The following is a 24741-nucleotide window of genomic DNA, read 5'->3' on the forward strand; positions in this document are numbered from 1 at the left end:
CCCAGGTCATTTATATAGATCAGGAACAGCAGAGGTCCCAGGACGCTTCCCTGGGGAACACCTGATATCACTTCAGTTTTACTCGATGATTTGCCGTCTATTACTACGAACTGCGACCTTCCTGACTGAAAATCACGAATCCAGTCGCACAACTGAGACGATACCCCATAGGCCCGCAGCTTGATTAGAAGTCGCTTGTGAGGAACGGTGTCAAAAGCTTTCCGGAAATCTAGAAATACGGAATCAACTTGAGATCGCCTGTCGACAGAGGCCATTACTTCGCGTGAATAAAGAGCTAGCTGCGTTGCGCAAGAACAATGTTTTCTGAAGCCATGCTGATTACGTGTCAATAGATCGTTCCCTTAGAGGATTCATAATGTTTGAATACAGTATATGTTCCAAAACCCTACTGCAAACCGACGTCAATGATATAGGTATGTAGTTAGATGGATTACTCCTACTACCCTTCTTAAACACTGGTGCGACCTGCGCAACTTCCAATCTGTAGGTACAGATCTATCGGTAAGCGAGCGGTTGTATATGAGTGCTAAGTAGGGAGCTATTGTATCAGCGTAATCTGAAAGGAGCGTAATCGGTATACAATCTCGACCTGAAGACTTGCCCGTATCAAGCGATTTGAGTTGCTTCGCAACCCCAAAGGTATCTACTTCTAAGAAACTCATGCTAGCAGCTGTTCGTGTTTCAAATAGTTGACGCCCCAGCAGCCCAGATCTTCTAACTGATCTCTGAATTAGGCATGGTATGTCGGAGAAGTCTCTTGCGGAGACTAGTCGGAAATTATTTCTGTTGTTTTCTATATTATTCTTGTATATAGCTGTGATACGGTGAATACCGCATTTAGATCGCGTCTGCATTGTTACTGTGTGCCAAGGAGGACTTTCAAAAAGGGAAGTGTCCAGGCGTCTCGGAGTGAACCAAAGCGATGTTGTTAGGACATGGAGGAGAAACAGAGAGACTGTCGATGACACGCCTCGCTCAGGCCGCTCAAGGGCTACTACTGCAGTGGATGACCGCTACCTACGGATTATGGCTCGGAGGAACCCTGCCAGCAACGTCACCATGTGGAATAATGATTTCCGTGCAACCACAGGACGTAGTGTTACGACTCAAACTGAGCGCAATAGGTTGTACGATGCGCAATTTCACTCCCGACGTCCATGGCGAGGTCCATACAGTTTGAAACGAGAATCGTGCGACCAGGCAACATGTTTCCAGACATCGACAGTCCAATGCCTGTTTTACGTGCCCAGGCGAGGCGAAAAAAAAGGGGGGGTTCAAATGGCTCTGAGCACTGAGTCCATCAGTCCCCTAGAACTACTTAAAGCTAACTAACCTACGGACATCACACACATCCATGCCCGAGGCAGGATTCGAACCTGCATCCGTAGCAGTCGCGCGGTTCCGTAATGAAGCGCCTAGAACCGCTCGGCCACAGCGGCCAGCCCAGGGGTAAAGCATTGTGGCTTTCGTGAGACCTTAACTTTTACCTGTGAATCGAATGTTCAAATAACTTATGGGTTTTCTGCCGGGTGACGTCGTCGAACACCGCCGATATTTCGACAGGAGCACACCCTGCCATTCTCAAGGCACAAATTCAAAAAGGAAGCAATGTGCAAGGAAATTTAATACCTCGGTTCACAGACGAGAAACAAGGAAGATACCACACACAGTAACCGCAAAGTAAACAAATCAAAGATAACCAACATCAGAAATGTCGATAGTAACTATTAATCAATAGGTGAGGTAGCCCTAATTCTGTCCCTCTGTTATTTGATGAGAGACAGAGCCGGATTTCAGCCGGTTGAAATCAAACTATCAAGCAACCTTATAAACAGAGATAGTGGATTTTGTCTAAATGCTCCTTGGAATCCGGCTCTGTCTCTCATCAAAAAACAGAGGGACAGAATTAGGGCTACCTCACCTGTTGAATAATAGTAACTCTCGACATTTCTGATGTTGGTTATCTTTGATTTGTTTACTTTGCGGTTACTGTGTGTGGTATCTTCCGTGTTTCTCGTCTGTAAACCGAGGTATTAAATTTCCTTGCACATTGCTTCCTTTTTGAATTTGTGCCTTGAGAATGGTAGGGTGTGCTCCTGTCGAAATATCGGCGGTGGTCGACGACGTCACCCGGAAGTTATTTGAACATTTGTGGCTTTCAGTCACGAAGGGCACACGAGTGCCTTCGGCCCCCAAAGCTCATATCGATAATGTTTCGTTTAATGTTTCTGACACTGGCCCAGCATTGAAATCGGCAGCAATTTTCGGAAGGGATTGCAATTCTGCCACGGTGAACGACTCTCTTCATTCGTCGTTGTTCCCGTTCTTGCAGGATCTTTTTCCGGCCGCAGCGATGCCGGAGATTGTGTTTTACCGGATTTCTGATATTCATGGTACTCTCGCGAAAAGTTCGTAAGGCAAAATCCCCACTTCATCGCTACCTCGGAGATGCTGCGTCCCATCTCCCGTGCGCCGACTGTAACACCACGGTCAAACTCACTTAAATCTCGATAACCTGCCACTGTAGCAGCAGTAACCGACCTAACAACTGCGCCACTCACTTGTCTTACATTGGCGTTGTCGACAGTATCGCCGTATTCTGCCTGTTTACGTATCTCTGTATTTGAATACGCATACCTATACCAGTTTCTTTGGCACTTCAGTGTATAATCCTCAAACAACCTTATATTATGTGGAAGAGATTACTTAGTTTACCAGTGTCACTTCCCCATTTTCCTGTTGCAGTCGCGAATGGTCCGCAGAAAGAATAATTCTTGGTGGGCGTCGGTGTCGGTTCGAATATGACCCGTTTTGTGTACTATGGTGGATCGGTACCATCACTCATTACTTTATGTGGTATTGAAACGTCCCCTCAAAAAAATTATACACGACTGTGCTTAAACTGACACACAATATTTTTTAGCGCAACGCAATCTGACTTTCAAAAAACCCTACAAAAGAATGGGCCTGACTAACATTAACCTATACCTTTCACAAATCACTTACCTCACAAAAATCTTCGTTACTCGAACTACTGCAATACAGCGAGCGCCACTACTGCCAGCTAAATAAAAGATTCAAACTACGGAAGGCACTAACTACTGATAGGTATAGTTAGCAAATAAAAGATTTTAATAGAGAACAAACAGTGTATTTACCTTAATAGTCAAAATATATATGGTAGTTCATGACATCCAGTCTTACAAATTACATAACTCCGCCATCTCTCTCCCCATGTCCACCACTGCTGGTGGCTCACCTCCAACTGCGCAACGCTACGCGCTGTTAGCATCCAGCTGCCGCTGCCCAACACTACAATGGCAGACAACAATGCAAACTAAACACAGACTGCGCACAGCACAGCCAGTGATTTTTCATACCGAGCGCTAAGCGGCGTTACCAATAAGAAAACCTAAACAGCCTACTTACATAGCCCCCATGCTCCCCACAAAAAATTTTTACAAATTGTTTTGGGCAGTGGCCAATAATGATTTCATAAAATTTTTCATAATTACTATAACAAAGATATCAAATGCACACACTTATTGATACAATGTTGGTCAAAAGCTAAAATTTTCTCACAGTCCATAAAGACAGTCCTGATCATTCCTCAAAGTAAAATTGCTGTGTTTTTCTCAAAGTCTGAGCAATAAAAGAAAATGCACACAGAAGTAGTGGATTTTCCATGCAGTCTTGAAGAAGTAGCGTTGTCCTTCCAACGGAAGAGCAAACCCACAGCAGAGTCAGTCGAAGTTTTAAAGAATATTGGTAGGTAGGTCGTCACAGAGTAGTCCTGGTAGAGATTACGGTATTGGTGGGCCACCAGAGGTGCAGACCCACTGCAGTCCTTGTAGAAATAATGGTATTGGTGAGTCATCAAAGGTGTAAACCCACTGTAGTCCTTGTAGAGATGGCTAGCAGCCAACTGTTGCGACTGTGCAGGTGCACAATCACCATCGAAGAGTCTTGCAGACAATATCGCATGTACTTGAACCACCACTTGTGCACTCACAAAGTTATTTTTCTAATTGTCCTTAGAACCAGCAATGCTGTTATCCAGTCCCAATGCTGAATTATTAACACACGTGCAAACACTATCAGTCCCTACTTCTCACATATTGTCCATATACTATGACCAACAGAAATGTGTGCAGTGAAATGTAATTTACAAGTTACTTAATTTGATGAACTGGTGTCAATTACAATTTTATAACATAAGAATACAATAACAAAGGTACAAAATACATCTTTAAAGAACATAATAGTACACATAACATTTGCAGTAATACAGGCTTTACAAAAGAATCGAAATAACATATACATCAGTGTTACAGGAATTATGACAGGAGCACATACATAAAAAATCAGAATAAATTTCGAAACATCAACTTCACACATGAGCATTAAAACAGAACAGAATAAATAATTTCTAAACATATTTACAAAGAAAACGACATATTATTAATGCAAATTATATTTGAGGATAACAGTATTCCTCATCATAGTGAATGTAGCTGAATATTAGAAAATTCTACAACATAAGTCTTATCAGATGAACATATAAAGACATGAAGAACATAAATACACAAGGGTACACAAACAAATAGTGGGATAACACAAAAGGAAAGGACAGGGTTTGTTTTCAGTGTAACATTTGGTACTGCAGTCTAACCCAAAACTTCATTCTGTAGATCTTTCGTCATATCTCAACATTTGTTTCCACCAAAAATATCCTATCCAAGCATGCTTTCTGTATTTTGCTCACATCATCTTTCAAAAATAGTTTTTCTCCATTGTACACTACTTTTTTTTTTTTGGCCAAACCATTTTCTTACAACTTCTCAATGACTTTCTTCCAATTCATCATAGTTAGTTTCTTATATAGTCTACCCCCTCTTAAGCTAACTTAAACCTACTGAGCTCAGATGCTAATCTAAGGGACGAGGCAATGCAGCAGCACAAAACAATTAACACAAACAGCAATGATAAAAAAATTGAAATTGGCAAAAAAAAAGGCAGCAATATTAAAACTAATATACGGCAATGCGCAGCAAACAAGAAAAAATAAATCCGTAGTAAAACTGGCTTAATAGAGTAATACAAAGTGAAATTCAGTAGCACTATGCCTGGCACACAGTAGAAGCAAATGCAACAGCTTATAACTAAACATGACAAAGCTCAAGCAGAAAAAAAATTTACACTAAAGACAAGAATGCAGACAAGGACAATGTCTATTCACATCTTAATGTCTATGCAATTAAAGTGGTGCACCACAAATATTTATTGTAAAAAAATATTACTGTGTACTTGAAAGACAATTCTGTATGCAATTTCTGTGAAGGGAAATGTCTTTTTGTGCTACTTCTTTTTTTTAAGTACATCATAAAGTTATTATTTACTGGATCTGTAGGCATAAAATATTTATATTAGTACATCCATAAAATTTATTTTAACCAATGCTTCAGTGCAGTTAGAAACTAGATATTAAACAAAATGAGTAAATAAATGCATAAAGCAAGCCACATGGCATTTCTCTCAACTAGCAGGACAATAGCCACGAAATGTTTCTCGTCGTTTCATTAGGCATTTCAGTAAATATCATAAATTAAGAGCTCCAGAGTGTAATCATATGTTTTCAAGTTTGGGCGTGTAGTATTTGCGATGCTTTCTACAAAGGAATCTCAATAGCGAGGATAATGGCCTCTTTTTTTTTTTCTCCACCTGTGCCTCTGACAGGCACACACTAATGGCTTTCTTTTATCAGGTGGTTGTCGCGGAGCTGGGTGCCCACGACGCATTACATGCAGGTGGTCACTTAACTGTCTTATCGAAATATTTACGACACCAGTTTCCGCTACAGTGGCAGTCTCATATAAAAATATTTTCACAGGTTGAGAATTTGCGTTATAAATGTGTAGAAAATAAAATCCTATAAATATAATAGTGTCCGAAAAATTTTCGCCACCATAGTGATACATTCACGCATATACACACATTTCATAACTCTTAAAGTACGATTCTTGGTTTCCAACATCCTTTTTCACAAACCAGAGTCCCTAACCACTACTCATTATTCCTTACCTTACCACATATACATATTCGTCGACACTTTTTCAATATTTCATCGTAACAGATATGTAGCATAACCAAATAACTCACATAGCATCAGCTTAAACATATACCTCAACAGCATAATTCACATAGTCATCGTAATAATAACATCATAACACCTCAGTCAACTCTCAAAATCGTCGTAGCTTCCTCCAATAATTTCAAAACCTAAAAGAAAATCTCTGCTCATGTCAAAAGTGTCATCTGCCTCAAACGTACTTTAAAAATCATGATCTCATACCAAATATGTCATTCAAAGCTCTCATAGTATCACAATGGTTCCGAAAAAACATGAACAGTTCACAAAGTACAGACAAAATACAATTTCGTAAGTGTGAAGTTATCCAACAGTGTAATTACGTAAACATCTATCACTGATGTAGTAAAAAAAAAAGTTTGTCTCTCAGTTAAATGATCATATAGCTGTGTAATGTATGTGTTAGATAAATATGGTACCGATGTGTAAAGTTGTATAAGCAAATACCATATTACCTAGGGATCCTTGTGCTTGCCGAACACATGGTACACAAAGTAAGCGTGTACCCCCCTGAGGATTAATGTAATTATATCCTCAGGAGTTACAGATTACAGCAATTGGAATGAAATGTATCACGGAAAACTTTCTTTGTAATTCAAAAATCTTGAAAAAGAAATGGTTTAAGTACGAAATTAATCACTCAAATACGTGTACTGTAGCGATAAACTGTGCGTCTTGTTGTAAGATAATTATGTGGAAGTGTCGTAGTTATCGTCCTCTGTAAGCAAAGTTCTGCTGAAGTCAATGTACTTACCTCGTAATAAAGGAAGTGAATTGCTTTGCGTATAGATATCGTAGTTATTACGTACCTTACCGTGATCTAGAAAGTACTATAATGTAACGTATTGTTGTGCTACGATAAAGGCTGTCTCATTGTAGCTATACCATAAAGTTACTACTAAAACATGTTTTCCTTTCCAGAAGAATTCAGAAAAACTGTGCAGATATAAAAGAGATACACCGCAAAAGCAAAATTGTAAATTGTCACTCATTAGTAGCGTCGTGACATAATAGTGTAGCTATCACATAAACTAACCACTGTGTCATCTGGTATCTCACAGAAAGTACTTTAAATCCAGAATTTATTTTCAAGTAACCCAAAATGTTGCATTAAAATCTAATTAGCAGTACTGGTAAATGTTCTAAGTATATCAGCCTTATAGTCGTTACGTAATCGTGCAACTAACAAGCAAGAATGTACACGCACAATAACACTGTGACGTCTGTTCACTATAACAATGCATTCGTAATTTCTGTTTAAATAAGTTCTCTTGGTTCTTGACTGGATATTTAACTTCAAACATGGTTGCATGTTAACAGATTCTAAGTCTGACAAATTGTACTAGTAGCGTGAAGTGAAAAATTTTGTGGCAAAGACAAAGTTAAAAAGCTGATTATATTTCAATAAACGGTTTTGCATGTGAAATGTGGTGTAAACCTTTACTCTTCCTAGTACGCAGACTGTCAACTGAAAAGCATTTATCATGTGATTACGTCGGTAAAGACCACTGGAATTCTGCTCAAGATTAACTTATGTTATTTTTCTCTGAGCCAGCCGGCGCACGCGGCTGCCTGCGGTGCGAGTCATTGTCTGTTTCTTTGTTGGCGCGCGTCGTTATTGGGATTAGGAGACCTAACTTCTACCAATTCACCTTGCCGAGAGGGCCCTGCTCTGTTTGAATCCCGCCAGTTCAGATGCAATTCAGGTCTGTCGTTACGATCATATCGTCTGTCGTCATGTCGGTAATTTCTGTAATTAATTTCTTGTCGGTCACGTGGTGGAGAATTTCTCCCTGAATCGTAACTGCGCGCTGGACCGTTGCGTCTGAAGTTATTCCGTCTCCCGTGATGATAATAGCTCTGGTTGCCATATTGTCTGTTTCTATGATTGTCTCTGTCATATTCATTACTACGGAAATGCGATCTTTCTCTGTAACTATTACTCTGCCAGTGGTTGTCATACGGGTGGTGTCTGTTTTGGTCACGATTTGTGAATGGCCTTGTCGTGTCCAGTTATTGTTTCTTTCATCGCGGAATTGCGACGGATGTGACCTGTAGTGATTGTTTTCCTGTTTTCGCATCCCGCGACTGTCTGTGTCAATTTCTAATTCTTGTAAGAGTCCCTGAAAAGCTTCAATGTCGTCTTTGCAACGGCCTGCCAAAATAATCTGTCGTAAATGTTCAGGTAATTTGATTAAGCAAATGCGGATGAGTTCTGAGGGGCTGTATGGGTTTGAAAGATACTGGTTCTTATGCAACATGTCTTCAAAATATTTGACAAGACTAGAAAACGCAGATCGTTCAAAGTGTTTCATCAAAATTATGCTATGTTTTACTTGGTCTTGTGTAGCTTGAGACCAATATGCTGAGAGGAAGGAAATGATAAAATTCTCCTTCACTATGAAAATCGTGAATGACCGATCGCATTCTTACAGCTGGTTCATTCTCCAAGTAGCCACACATAAATTCTAATCTGTGTTCTAATGACCAGTTGGGAGGAAAACAATGAGAGAATTGATGAAGCCACGGTTGTGGATGAATTTCGTTGCCAGAATTCTTAAATGTTTTGAATTTACGTGTAGTAATGAACAGCTTATAGTCAAAATCATCATGTCGGCGAGTCGCATGTCGGTCATTGTTACGTCGTTTCGGAGGTTCCATCTCAAAATTCGGTGTACCTTGCCAATTTCTTTCATAATTTCCGAAGTGCCCTGTGTTATTAGAGTGTCCTCTGAAATACGTATTTGTTGTATTACCTGTGTCAGCTGATCTTGTACTTCCCGGATTTCTCTTTGGTGTTGCGTACTAATTTGATTCAGACTTTATTTGAATTTCCTAATTTGTTCGCACTCTTCTGTCATTAAAGACTACCGGTTTTGTGTCATTCAGATTATCATCTACCTTCGTAGATAAATTAGTGAACTGATCCGAAAGTTCGGCAACTTTCTCCGATAGTGAACACATTTCCTCAGTGTGTTCTTCTGAACCAAGATTCAGAGTGTTCATTTGTGTTTAAATCGAATCTACTGTGTCCTTTAAGTTTTCCTGAGTTCTTGCAAGTTGTGTAACCGAATCCGTGGATGCAACTGAGTCCATTTTAGCTTGCAAGGTGTCGTGATTTTCACGAACAATAGTTTGCAATTCTTTTATGGCTGCTTCGTGATTCTGTAATGCGTTTTCATGCCGCGAAAAAATAGGTTTAAAATGCTCACAAATTTGTGTTTTTACGTCATTACAGATTTTTTGACATTTCGATTCAATGTTATGTAACTCAGTAGTTAAATCTTCACGTGTTTGTTCAAGTGTGGTGTCTAACTTCCGAAGATTATCTTCCATTGTGTCCAACTGTTGCTGTGTTCGTCTCTGATTTAGTTCCATTGTGTCTAACTTTTGAAGCTTTTGTCCCATTTGTTGCATTAATTGTAATAACAGTGCACTGGTGTCTGAAACATGTTCCTTAGCGCTATTCGGCAATGCATTTGAACCGGCAATATTCGCAGTTTGAAAAACAGAAAATGTGTCTTGACTTATTTGAGAAAACGGTGAGGACGCAAAACCTGAATGTACAGTATTTGCAAGATTGTGTCCTGTCATTTCGGAATCCTGACGCGAGCTGTTGCCGACCGACCGATCGATAATGCTTCCCTGTTCACTAATTGTTTCACTGTGTAAACCATTGTTTGAAGCCCACTCCATTTCCCTATGTAGAATTGCCAAATTACTACTTTGAACATTAGTTAATTCATTACATGGTGGCGCTAACACACTGCTTTCGTCTTCACTGTCATTTCTCAGTTTACTTTGGAGCCTAGTAGTACGTTTTTCACACGCCATTATAGTCACAACATTTCACACGACAACACAGAAAAGCACAATTTGAAGAGCAAAATAAGAAAACACCTTAACATAGCACTGAAAATAATAACTAGTTAATTGCAAGAGCAGCTGCGAAATACTTCATGCAAAAATACATGCATGCCACAACTATTTTACTGTACAACAATGAAAGACTGCAACTACAAAGGAAATTCTCTCTATGATTATGCGCTGGCTATAAACAAAAGCTACACTAATTACACGAACTACAAGGAAAAAATCAGAAGATTCCAGTGAGGTATCCTCGGCTAAGGGTCGACATATGAAACGTCCCCTTAGAAAAATTATACACGACTGTGCTTAAACTGACACACAATATTTTTTAGCGCAACGCAATCTGACTTTCAAAAATCCCTACATAAGAATGCCCCTGACTAACATTAACCTATACCTTTCACAAATCACTTACCTCACAAAAATCTTCGTTACTCGAACTACTGCAATACAGCGAGCGCCACTACTGCCAGCTAAATAAAAGATTCAAACTACAGAAGGCACTAACTACTGATAGGTATAGTTAGCAAATGAAAGATTTTAATAGAGAACAACAGTGTATTTACCTTAATAGTCAAAATATATATGGTACTTCATGACATCCAGTCTTACAAATTACAAAACTCCGCCATCTCTCTCCCCACGTCCACCACTGCTGGTGGCTCACCTCCAACTGCGCAACGCTACTCGCTGTTAGCATCCAGCTGCCGCTGCCCAACACTACAATGGCAGACAACAATGCAAACTAAACACACACTGCGCACAGCACAGCCAGTGATTTTTCATACCGAGCGCTAAGCGGCGTTACCAATAAGAAAACCTAAACAGCTTACTTACAGTATATATTAATTGCCGTTAATACTACCTCTTTGAACTCAATCCTCATCTTAATAGTCGAGACTGTCTCTTAAAAAGTCGTTAGAGAATTTTTATCAGATTTTTTAAATAAATGTAATTTGGGTTTCTTTTCGATCGTGATGGGTGTTACGGTAGTCAGCCTAGCAGCAACTGCCTTGTGGTTGATAATCCCTGTATCCATCACGATACCCCTTATTTGTCCAGGATTACTTGTTGCTAGGACGGCAAATATGCTTTAGCAACCATATGCGCTTCGAGTGGGCTCATGAACTAATGGTTCAAAATACTTTTCTGAGAAAGCATTCAGTGCAGTTTCGGATGACGTTTCATGTGTACCGCTGGCTTTAAGCGTCTAATTTTTCCAGCATATGGAGGGTAGATTCAAGTCAGCACAGAGTTCTAGGGTTGGAACTTTAATAATGGAAACTATTTATTTACTGATCTTACAATACAGATACGTGTTTCAATGTTTTACTGACCTTCAAAGTAGTCACCAGCATGGTGTATAACCTGTTTCCAGCGATGTGGAAGTCGTAGGATACTCTTAAGCAGTGCCAATTTTGTTGACAGTTCGAGCGGCTCGTTCTATTGGCCGCCGAATGTGTGGCAGTTCTGAAGCGAATGCCGTAAAGTGTTTCCTTCAGTTTAGAAATCTAGTTGAACTCACGAGTGGATTAGGTGGTATAGCACTTAGCAGCCCCATCAGTCAAACAAATCAATAACAGCTAGCACTGTACGTGCTTGAGCATTGTCCTGCAAAATGATGGCCAGGTCCTGCAGAAGGTGTCATCACTTCTGTCTCTATGCTGTTCATTTTTGGAACACAACCTACGACCAGCTTACAGACAGAAGTGATGACACTTTCTGCAGGACAATGCTCAAGCACGTACAGTGCAAGCTGTTACTGATTTGTTTGACTGGTGGGACTGCTAAGTGCTATACCACCTAATGCACTCCCCTCACATAAGACCTCGTAAGTTCGATTTCTAAACTGAAGGAAACACTTCACGGCAGAACTGCTACAAATTCACCAGGCGATAGACAGCGCGCTAGAACTGTCAACACACACCTGCCACTGCTAAGACTATCCTAGGACTTCCACATCGCAGGCAACGGGTTATACACAATGCTGGTGACTGCTTTGAAGGTCAGTAATACTTTGACAAACGCATCTATTTTGTACGAGCTGTAAATAAATTGTTGCCGCTATTAAAGTTCCAACCCTTGTGTAATTGTAAGAGTGAGGAACACTGTAAATAATAAAATATTTTAACTATATACGACGGTAGTATCTGTTCCCGACAGAACAGTTACCGTTGATGACCATGCAGCTTTGCTAGAAATGGAAAGATAATTAAATGGACATCTTAGCTGCAAACAGGCGTTGATTTACTTCATTGGGGACATCACCATCATTTATCATTAACCATTTCATTTGTAACAAAGCTGCATGGTCATCAACGGTAACTGTGATTTCGGGGAACAGATACTCCCGTCATATCTAGTTAAAACATGGCTTCCCGACCATTGACCTTCTTGTGCGAACGCACACGATATGCCCGAACTCGTACGGGACTTGGAACATTAATCTGCCACGAATAATGAGTATAATGGGCAAACATCTATTAGGCGACATAAAAGACTTCTGGGTTTGGTACCGCGTCATAATGTAAAACAGATTAGACCCAGAGGAAGGCCGCTGCAATCGTGGCCGAAAAGTTGGCTTTTCTATAGCAGCAGTAGTTTTTACATTAGGACGCGGTACCAAAGCCAGAAAACTTTTATGCCGACTGACTGGCCGCGGAAGCCTACGCAATTATATCTATTAGGCACACTACGAATGTAGCAGTGTGGACATGTTGCGAATGTGAGTCTCACGGGGAGCGTACAAGGGATACGTCCCAGCTGTACCGGGTTCGAGTCCCGGTCGCGGCACACATTTTCAACATGTGCCCAATGAAGTACATCAACGCCTGTTTGTAGCTATGGTGCCCATGTCTGCGGTCTTACCCGCACTTGTTTTAAAGGGCTCTGCGGTACGTTTTGGTTAAGCCGGGAGTACCAGTTGGTGAGCAGATATTCTGTTGGTGGTTTGTGTCCGCAGAACTACTGGGTCTACTCGGAGAAGAGCTTCTGCTGCTCCGGCTACGACGGGGACCCCGACCTGTGGGGCTGCGACCCCGTCTGTCCAGGAGGCTGCGGGCCCAGGGAGGTGTGCAGCCAGCCGTACAGGTAAGTCTCCCGCTGCCGTCTCTCCCACAACTGATAAAGGCCCGTTTCACACTGGGACACGGTCGCCAGCAACTGTGGTGAACGTTCCTGGATCACAGGTGTCCGCGTCCATGCCTCGCCCGACCACCCAGACCGCAGGCTCCTTTTCCATCTTCTGCACTCCCCCCCCCCCCCCCCCCCCCCCACGACGGCGGGCCTAGGTCGGGTCTCCCGATCGCCGTCCGCGTTCGTCCCCTTCTCTCGTCACTCCTTTCCCCTTCCTCCATCCTTCGGGCCCTCTTCTTCTACCCGCCCTTGGTCCCACCCTCGCTTTAAAAAAAATTTCTTTATTTCCAGAAAAAATGTTAATTATACATCTAGCCCACTGCCTTATGAGGTTAGTGGGCCAAAAATAGTGATACAGAGATATAAGTTGCAGCAGATTCTAAGTCATATTTTAGTAACTAGTTAGTAGGTAAGCTATGAGGAGAAAGCAATGGGAAAAATTAATGTGTTAATATACTACAAAGCAGGTAACCTAAATATACACTCCTGGAAATGGAAAAAAGAACACATTGACACCGGTGTGTCAGACCCACCATACTTGCTCCGGACACTGCGAGAGGGCTGTACAAGCAATGATCACACGCACGGCACAGCGGACACACCAGGAACCGCGGTGTTGGCCGTCGAATGGCGCTAGCCGTGCAGCATTTGTGCACCGCCGCCGTTAGTGTCAGCCAGTTTGACGTGGCATACGGAGCTCCATCGCAGTCTTTAACACTGGTAGCATGCCGCGACAGCTTGGACGTGAACCGTATGTGCAGTTGACGGACTTTGAGCGAGGGCGTATAGCGGGCATGCGGGAGGCCGGGTGGACGTACCGCCGAATTGCTCAACACGTGGGGCGTGAGGTCTCCACAGTACATCGATGTTGTCGCCAGTGGTCGGCGGAGGGTGCACGTGCCCGTCGACCTGGGACCGGACCGCAGCGACGCGCGGATGCACGCCAAGACCGTAGGATCCTACGCAGTGCCATAGGGGACCGCACCGCCACTTCCCAGCAAATTAGGGACACTGTTGCTCCTGGGGTATCGGCGAGGACCATTCGCAACCGTCTCCATGAAGCTGGGCTACGGTCCCACACACCGTTAGGCTGTCTTCCGCTCACGCCCCAACATCGTACAGCCCGCCTCCAGTGGTGTCGCGACAGGCGTGAATGGAGGGACGAATGGAGACGTGTCGTCTTCAGCGATGAGAGTCGCTTCTGCCTTGGTGCCAATGATGGTCGTATGCGTGTTTGGCGCCGTGCAGGTGAGCGCCACAATCAGGACTGCATACGACCGAGACACACAGGGCCAACACCCGGCATCATGGTGTGGGGAGCGATCTCCTACACTGGCCGTTCACCTCTGGTGATCGTCGAGGGGACACTGAATAGTGCACGGTACATCCAAACCGTCATCGAACCCATCGTTCTACCATTCCTAGACCGGCAAGGGAACTTGCTGTTCCAACAGGACAATGCACGTCCGCATGTATCCAGTGCTACCCAACGTTGTCTAGAAGGTGTAAGTCAACTAAACTGGCCAGCAAGATCTCCGGATCTGTCCCCCATTGAGCATGTTTGGGACTGGATGAAGCGTCGTCTCACGCGGTCTGAACGTCCAGCACGAACGCTGGTCCAACTGAGGCGCCAGGTGGAAATGGCATGGCAAGCCGTTCCACAGGACTACATCCAGCATCTCTACGATCGTCTCCATGGGAGAATAGCAGCCTGCATTGCTGCGAAAGGTGGATATACACTGTACTAGTGCCGACATTGTGCATGCTCTGATGCCTGTGTCTATGTGCCTGTGGTTCTGTCAGTGTGATCATGTGATGTATCTGACCCCAGGAATGTGTCAATAAAGTTTCCCCTTCCTGGGACAATGAATTCACGGTGTTATTATTTCAATTTCCAGGAGTGTATATACTAGTCAGTAAGTCCTACAGCGTTACAAATGTGTCAGATGAATAGTATAAACCTACTGTAGAGCCTTGCTCATTGAGCTAACCCAAATGAGCGTGCCCCTCACAGGCCAAGATGTAGATCGCTGCAGGTTTCTAAGAATAGTGTCTAAAACTAAGTCCTACAACTAACTTATCCTAAGGTCAAATCAGGTGCGTTGTCCAAATCAGTAAGGTTGCACCCTAGTCCCCCAAAATCCCGAGGCACGGCGGATTCAAGACTGAGGAAGTCGGCCTTTCCGCGCCCAGGCGGTTTGGGAGTAGGGTACCAGACTCTATCAGTGTTCAGGTAGGTCTCTCGTAGGTGCTAATTTAATTCTCTCAAATAGTCCTTTAAGACTTTCTGTGATACCGCGTTAGCCAGTTCATTAATGGTCTGAAAAGTGTCGTGTTGTCTGAGCAGTCTATATGTGTCGTTGTGCTGTAGTTGGTCACGTAACACTGAGGCCACATCATTGAAAAGGGGGCACTCGTAGACTACATGGCCAGGAGTACCCTCCGGAACACCACAGTCACACGCAGGTGTCGCCTTTTTCCCGAATCGACACAAGTATGTCGAGTAGGGTCCATGTCCAGTCAGAAAGTGGATTAGTCCCCTGGTTGGTTCGAAATATGACATTCCCATCCTTTCCCAGACATCTGGTAAGAAATCAATAGCTGATCCCCTTTTTGCCTAGTCTCAACTTTCTCAGTCCTGCTGCCTAGAATTTCCTCTGTTTTCTCCAAATTCCCCTTCTTTGCCCAGTACCAAGCGGCCTGCTCTCTAATTTTGATATCCCTCCCTCAATTGCGATTTTGCTTGGATTTGTCCTGCGACTCCGTTCAACCTGCCAGTCTTCCTCAACAATTCATTGCTCTTCTTGCTTCGTTTCGCGATGCAGATGTAGTCAAAACCGATGGTTCTGTGGTCGATGGACCCACAGGGTTTGCTTTCATCCACGGTAACTACGTTGGGCAGCATTCCCTGCCTTGTGGGTGCAGTGATTTCACTGCGGATCTGGTTGCTCTTTATCGTGAACTCGCTCATCTTTCCTCCTGCCCTGGGGAGTCATTTGTGATATGCAGTGACTCCCTGAGTGGATTGCAAGAACTCGACCAGTGTTTTTCTCGGACCCTTTGGTGCGCCGTATTCAAGGTGCTGTTTTTGCTCTCGCCGAGTGTGGTCGTTCAGTGACGTTTGTGTGGAACCCGGGCCACATCGGCATTCCAGGAAACGAACGTGTCGATCGGTTGGCCAAGCGGGCCACCACGTCGCCACCCCTGGAGCTTGGTCTCGTGGAAAGAGACCTCCGATCAGCCCTACATCGCAAGGTCCGCGATGTCTGGAGCTCTGAATGGTCTGTCTTGAACACGCCCAATAAGCTCTGCATGGTAAAGTCGTCCACGGCCGTATGGAACTCATCCTTGAGGGGCACTCGTAGGGACTCTGCCATCTCCGAATTGGACATACTCGGTTGACCCGCAGCTGTCTCCTTCGCCGTGAGAACCAGCCCAAGTGTCGATGTGATGCGGGGCTGACAGTGGTCCATCTTCTGATGGACTGGCCCCTTTTAGCCTCCTTGCGGCAATAGTTTAGTTTACCAGCTACACTTCCTTTAATTCTAGGCGACGATGCCTCTGTAGCTGACTCAGCTTGACGTTTTATCCGTGCAGCTGGGTTTCATCACTCACTCTCGCATGATTTCTATGCCCACTCCAGCGACTTTTAATTGTGACGCGGATACCAAAATAGTGTCTTTCATCGTAACAAATTGTGTTGGTACCTCTATCGATGCTTTCCAGCTGAGTGGTTGACCTTTTACCTGATCCATTAAACACTGTAGTCTGTTTTACTCTAGCCAATAATTTTCTCTGCTCCTTTTAAGTGTCCTCTATTTTGTGTTACTGCGGTGTTCATTTTAGCTCTGTAGCCCTTGGTGTTCCCTCCCTCTGGGTACAGAGGTTGCACTTTTACTGTATAGGCCTTTTACAAGTATGTCTGTTTGGAACAGGGGACTGATGACCTCGATGTTTAGCCCCCATCAAACCCCAAAACCAACCAACCAACAGGTGTCCGGCACCGCAGGTTTCGCCAACTGATAAGTTAGTGAAATGGACTGGAGCAAGGGGGAACTTTTGTTGGTACTTCTAAGCATGAAGAAGAGGATGACTTTGCGACCTACTTCGTTAGCCCTGAAGGTGAAGTGGCTTGGCAGCTGTAAAAAATGTAATTGCTAGAAATGTTACGTGAACGTTAATGGAGGATACGTCAAGGATTGCAGGACTTGTCACCTTGTTTAGTCGGTGGAGAAGATATTGAAAACAGTATCAGAGATGACTTTGCCACCTACTTCGTTAGCCCTGAAGGTGAAGTGGCTTGGCAGCTGCAAAAAATGTAATTGCTAGAAATGTTACGTGAACGTTAATGTTGTTAGGCCCCATTGTTCATCTTTCATTGTATTTGTGGTGTTCTAACATTCATTGTGGTGTCTGATTGTTCTATATCGTGTCTCCCTACCACTTTCGCGCAACGACGCTCTGAGCGTGTTTTTCAGGGAACTGACTAGTTTGAACTTGGGACCTGTTGCTGGTAAGGAGACGCCAGACCGCACATGACTTGTAGAATTCAGGAGTTCAGTGAGACTAGCGATCATATAACCAAATACTTAATGATCTCAGCGTCAGCTCCACTGCACTCCCTGTAAAAGAATCTTAATACTAACTAAATTTAGTGGAAGGGGTTCAACGCTTTCCTATTTTTAGGTAGCTGGTAAGATAACGTCGAAACACAAAACATTGTTTATAAATTGCACTATTGATAAAAGGAAGTGTTTTAATACAGGATGGTAAAAACCAACTGCGTTCAACAAAATGTGAACGGATATTCCCTGAATGGGTTTCCAAGTTCTACAATATCACATCTATAATCTAGGTTTAAATTAAGTTTCACAAGAGATAAAACTATCAAAATGGTCTACAGTGACCCTCAGTTATCTTTAATTACTTATCTAACTTGTCGTAAATTGCAGTGGCTGATGTGGCTTCTCAATAACTATATAACAGAAAAATCATCGCGTTTCAGATTTTTACTTCAAGTGACAAATGTGAACACCATGAGTTTTAATTAACGATCGACACTAGTATTACGCAAAAAGGGGGTGTAACAGATGAGACTTCTGCAGTTCTGAGTGAAGCGTTATGCGCTGTTATGTGGCATCGCATGCGTTCATTACCTTGTCGTTGGTTAGGCAGCTTCAGGGGGCAGCGGCCGGCGCAGCAGCCATCCAGCTCGCCGTCTCGGAACTAACTCACCTCTCCTCGCTTCTCCTTACAACCATTTACCGAAGTTGGTTTAAAAAGAAAACTATATGGCTGTGTGTTCATCTGACCAATCAGGGTACCAACATTAACCTTAAGCTCCGCCTGAAAAAAATTCTGTCTATCCAATGAGAAACGTTACACTTTTCGAGGTGGGGCAATGTTTTTAAAGTTTGCAACGTAACAGCGACGCGAAAAAGTCTAACAATAAAACTTGCAGTTGTTGTTGTCCTAATGGTTAGTTGGCGACGAGGGTGTCCAGTCCGTCCCTTATCGTAGGGCCTTCTAGCTTAACATGGTTCTCCTCTCGGCTTGTGTTCTCGTTTCTCCCCTTGGAACTGCGTCTGTCTCACGGTGGGAAGGTATGACGTGCATTTAGGCATTCTTGTGTTAGTCTGTGGTATTCCATTTCCTTACTCGTTACTCGTATTACTTTGGTTAAATTAATGTCACGATTTATTCGGATCTATGTGACATACTACTGGATTTGCTTATCATGTCAGGGTTTTCATGGAAGGTGTTGGATTTGCCTGACACTTTAGAGCGTGCAGTGTGAAATCATTATTATGTTAACTGTAAGAAGTCACATTATTCACTGAACTGATTGGAATTTGCAGTTAAAATTATAGCGTGACAGGATCTTATAACACAACAATATTATAATAAATAAATTAAATAGATTATTGTAGTAGTTACATATGTGTAAATAATTGTAATTAAGAATAATATGTTAGCTGTATTTTGTGGACGATAAGGCGGAACGGAGACGCAAAAGAAAAGGGGGGGGGGGCGATGGATGCAAATGTGCTTCAAGGTTACTACCATCCTAGCCACGACTTTGTTGCTATGCTCACGCTTTTGGCATTCCAAAAAGCGGGACGACTTTCTACTTCACTTATAAAATCTTCCGTGTTAATGAAATCTAAACTCATGGTTACAATGTGTACAGTATAATATGTAATGAATGTTTCGCGGCGCTGCCTCAGAAATGACTGCCTGTCTGTTGGCATATCTGCAGCGCTGTGTCTGATCTGTCCCAGTGCGAACACTCCAATTCAAACAGATGCACGTACGGCGCTGAGGCCGTGTGGTGTTCAAAGAATGTAACCCATTGAGTCCTACGATCGCCAATTTTTACATGGAAAATTTCGAACAATTAGCTCTGGAAAAATCGAATAAGAAAACATGTCCATGCTATCGAAATGTGGATGATACATTTGTGGTTTGGTCACAAGGCAAAAAACCCTTAGAGGAATTCATTTGTTATTTAAATAGAATAAATCCAGTATAAATCCAGTTTACCATGGAAATGGAGAATGACAATGCAATATCCTTCTTGAATGTTTTCGTTATGAGACAGACTGATGGCAGCTTGAAACGCAAAGTCTTTCGGAAGGCTACACATACCGACAGATACTTGCATAAAGATTCCAATCATCGTCCACAATAGAAAATAGATCTTATTAGAAGTCTCGTGGACAGAGCTAAAGGGATTTGTGCGCCGGAATACCTGGACACCGAGTTAAAATATCTAAAACAGGCTTTTGAGAAGAATGGGTGCTCTAGTAAGGAAATGAATAGAGTTTTGCGACCGAGTAACAGGAGGGCTACGGACAACGATAGGACACAGCGGTGGAAGAACACGGCTTCTCTACCCTTCAACAAAAAAGTAACTGGTCAAATCGGCAAGATTTTAAGGAAACGTAACGTTCGGCCGATTTTCAGACCAACTAAGAAAATAGGCCAAGCACTTTGCTCCGTTAAGATTCCATGTACATGTGGTAGGGTCTAGATTGGAACTACAAAGAGAAGTGTGAATACACGGTTGAAGGACTAGGGAAAGCAGTAAAGCCAGCCGTGGTGGAACATGCTCTTCAGTAGGGTGGTCACGTAGTGAAACTGATGTTTTATCTACTATGAACGAACTATTGTCCACTGCGATATAGAGAAGCCATCGAAATAAATAAACATGGGGATAATTTTACCAGAAAAGAAGAAGCCATGAAACTCAGCAATATATGGACAGCGTCGCTAAATAATCGAAGCCAAGTTTTTATCTTTGACCTACTAAGATCGATAGTTACGTTTTATCCTTGACAAGGTTTATCTCCCCTGTCACGTGAAATCCAGACCACGCCCACTTTCCACGGTATTTAAGCCGTTCTTCGACGTCCGACTCGTCAGTCGGCAAGACTCAGCAGAACCAGTTGTACAATGTAGCTTTGGACGAAACAACAGGGATAGAAGAGTTCCATGGACCACGGCCATACAACCCGGAAGAATTCTCGGCAGCTGAATGTATCTCTGCCGGTGACTGTCACCAGTGTTCCAGCGTGAAACGGGCCTAACACTATGCGAGCCATGTCCTTCCCCCCCCCCCCCCCCCCTCCCCCCACAATCATCGCCATCTTCCACAGAACGCTGCCTAGTATGTGATACAGCCGTCTTGTTCTTTTTAAGATTCGATTAGCTACAGCTATCGTTCTATAAACCCAAGAATTAGATGATTCTCGTGGGTGTGGAACAACTCAGAAAGTATAACGTAAAACATATGAATATAATACTCACTACCCTGATCATTTGTCAGGAGGCTGACAAAATAGGTGACTACACTCGTCTCCACAATTAAAGCAACGAACGGAAATTTTGCAACAAAAATATTTTAACAGATGATAGTAAAGTAGAAACAATGTAATGGATACAGAACGTAAACGACTGCAGCAAGCATAATTGTACACGGACTGTTCGCTTTTTCCAACTTAATGGATTTACACAGACATTCTGGTATCTGGTTAATGTGCTCAGTATCACATGTGACCACCCCCTGGCGGCGATACACGTGTGACAACGATGAGGCATGCTGTGAATGATGTCATCAATCTCATGTTGAGGCACTAACGCACGTTGTACTTGCAGAGCTGCTCAGAAATCTTGGAGAGTCATTGGTAAAACCTGGCGTTCTAATGGCTATAAGCACTATGGGACTCACCTTCTGAGGTCATCAGTCCCCTAGAACTCAGAACTACTTAAACCTAACTAACTTAAGGACATCAGAAGCATGCATGTCAGAGGCAGGATTCGAACCTGCGACCGTAGCGGTCGCGCAGTTCCAGACTGAAGCGCCTAGAACCGCTCGGCCACTCTGGCCGGCACTAAAAGCATTAATTGCACAAAAACGTGGTTACTAAATAATCATCATACTTTGTGAAAGCATAAGAAATGTACATCTGTGTCGTGTTTACACCTTGAGGTCAGATGCCTATATTCAGGAAAGATATACACACTTTTTAGCTGGGAGACAAGGTAACCGCTTCCTCTTCACAACACAATTTCGAATTACTTAATCGAAATCGGCTGCTTGAGTTTCACCTGCCTTCACTGTAAATATACATTTACATCCATACTCTGCAAGCCACCTGACGGTGTGTGGGAGAGGGTACCCTGAGTACCTCTATCGGTTCTCCCTTCCATTCCAGTCTCGTATTGTTCGAGGAAAGAAGGATTGTCGGTATGCCTCTGTATGGGCTCTAATCTCTCTGATTTTATCCTCATGGTCTCTTCGCCAGATATACGTAGGAGGGAGCAATATACTGCTTGACTCTTCTGTGAAGGTATGTTCTCGAAACTTTAACAAAAGCCCGTACCGAGCTACTGAGCGTCTGTCCTGCAGAGTCTTCCACTGGAGTTTATCTATCATCTCCGTAACGCTTTCGCGACTACTAAATGATCCTATAACGAAGTGCGCTGCTCTCCGTTGGATCTTCTCTATCTCTTCTATCAACCCTGTCTGGTATGGATCCCACACTGCTGAGCAGTATTCAAGCAGTGGGCGAACAAGCGTACTGTAACCTACTTCCTTTGTTGTCGGATTGCATTTCCTTAGGATTCTTCCAATGAATCTGTCTGGCATCTGCTTTGCCGACGATCAACTTTATATGATCATTCCATTTTAAATCACTCCTAATGTGTATTCCCAGATAATTTATGGAATTAACTGCTTCCAGTTGCTGACCTGCTATTTTGTAGCTAAATGATAAGGGACCTATCTTTCTATGTATTCGCATCACATTACACTTGTCTACATTGAGTTTCAATTGCCATTCCGTGACCATTTTCCATTCTTACAACTTGTCGATATACTACAGCATCATCCGCAAAAACCCTCAGTGAACTTCCGATGTCATCGGCAAGGTCATTTATGTATATTGAGAATAGAAACGGTCCTAAGACACTCCCCTGCGGCACACCTGAAATCACTCTTACCTTGGAAGACTTCTCTCCGTTCAGAATGACATGCTACGTTCTGTTATCTAGGAACTCCTCAATCCAATCACACAATTGGTCTGATAGTCCATATGCTCTTACTTTGTTCATTAAACGACTGTGGGGAACTGTATCGAACGCCTTGCGGAAGTCAATAAACACGGCATCTACTTCTGAACCCCTGTCTATGGTCCGCTAAACGGCCTCATATTTTTCAGTTGCACGTGCAAGCCTGGATACTTGCGAACGAACGGGACGTGCCTGTCACCCTGCGAAGCCCGCGGCTGCGAACACGGCTCGTGTACAGACCTGAACACCTGCACGTGCGACGAGGGATACGAGAAGCCAGGTGAGTGAGTGTACAGGCGCTCTCCCTCTCTCTCTCTCTCTCTCTCTCTCTCTCTCTCTCTCTCTCTCTCTCTGCCTGTCTCTCTCTCTCTCTCTCTCTCTCTCTCTCTCTCTCTCTCTCTCTTTCTTTCTTCACAGTGCAGCACTACATGAACACGGAAATCCCTGGCAGCAGCCAATTAATACAGTGTTAGACCGCCCGAAGGTTGGTTATAGCATCACTGTGCTTTGTACGTGTTTTTTAAATAGCACGCTGCCTTTTTTTTTTTTGTTGACACGTGGGATTTAAGGGAAGCAGGAAAGGTGTGGCCGGGGCCTAATCAGTTACCGCTGGTCGCTCAGAAGACACATACATACACTTTATTTAAAAAATAACTCTCAACAATCATTTTAAGAAATTTTATTACACTGACGGCTGAAGGCCTTAATAAGAAAGAACTGCACATTATTGGTCGGCTGAAGGCCACAATGCTACACACCCCCAACGGCTGAAGACCTGCTTAAGAAAGTTCAAAATTCATTCAATCAATTTCAGAATACTCGACGGCTGAAGGCGTGAATTACTAACAAGGTTGACAATTAGACGCTAAAATACTAAAACTCTTTTTTAAATACCTTAATGAGCTGTAACAAGTTTAGTGACAGCTGAAGGCCTTTTTAAGACAAATGGTTGAAATGTCTCTGAGCACTACGGGACTCGACATCTGAGGTCATCAGTCCCCTAGACCTTAGAGCTAAAACCTAACTAACGTATGGACATCACACACATCCATGTCAGAGGCAGGATTCGAACCTGCCACCGTAGCGGTCACGCGGTTCCAGACTGAAGCGCCCAGAACCGCTCGGCCACCCCGGCCGGCCTCAGTAAGACACAATTGAAAACTATTTGTCGGCTGAAAGCCACAAGCAATTTTGGAATACACAACGGCTGAAGGCCTGAATTACAAGTGAGGAAGGCAGTTACAAATTAAACCATTATGGCAAATTTTAAACAATTATGATAACATGAGCACGTAAGACGGAGTGATCGATAGACAGTGCTCCCTGGACGGACCTGAGGAAGGTGACTACAGCTGTGTAAGGGATGAGACAGGCAGCCAAAAATAATGTTCACCTATGGATGGCAACTCAAACTAGAGACGGTTTGAAAGACGACAAACCATCTTAGCAAATCCACCCAACAGCAGACAATGATGGAATAATACAGGCGAAAGCGAAGTGGCAGACAGCACTGCGTCTCCAGAACCAAGTGTTTTAAACACCAAAAGGCAGAAGGAACCATTATGATCCAGGTAGACGAGGAGAACAGTTATCCATACCCTCAATCAAGGGAGCTGTCAAATTACACGCCATGCTGGACAGCATCGGCAAAACGAGGAATGTACGCTTCCGCAAATTACTCTAACCACCAGGGCACGTAACTGGGGCGTTAACGGCCACTAGGCAGTAAGATACCGCTGATTGCACTTCACCAATAACGAACAACGAATTGAAACTAATATCAGGCAGTAGAAGGCAGCTAATAGCTTCTGCCAACCAGACACACTCCACTTGCTGCGGCTGGTCTCACCGACCTTGGGAGCAGCAGCACGCAGACGACAGCGAGGTCTCAAACAGTGTATGTTTCACTACGGGATGAGGTCCACTCAACTCCAAACGTGCTGGGTTCGGCCGTCGGCTACAGCCCCTCTATCCGACAGTGCCTGCACGCCGCC

General features: G+C 43.4%; 1 protein-coding gene across 1 annotated transcript in view; it reads left to right on the forward strand.

Moving 5' to 3' along the window:
• Positions 1–24741, forward strand: part of LOC126293537 (tenascin-X-like) — a 92743-nt gene that overhangs the window by 37429 nt on the left and 30573 nt on the right. Inside the window, exons 3-4 of the mRNA XM_049986806.1 lie at positions 13002–13129; positions 22897–23027. Of these exons, the coding sequence (XP_049842763.1) occupies positions 13002–13129; positions 22897–23027 (259 nt within the window). The remainder of the gene's footprint in view (positions 1–13001; positions 13130–22896; positions 23028–24741) is intronic.

The sequence above is a fragment of the Schistocerca gregaria genome, chromosome 10, assembly GCF_023897955.1.
Source record: "Schistocerca gregaria isolate iqSchGreg1 chromosome 10, iqSchGreg1.2, whole genome shotgun sequence".
Classification (NCBI taxonomy): Eukaryota; Metazoa; Arthropoda; class Insecta; order Orthoptera; family Acrididae; genus Schistocerca; species Schistocerca gregaria.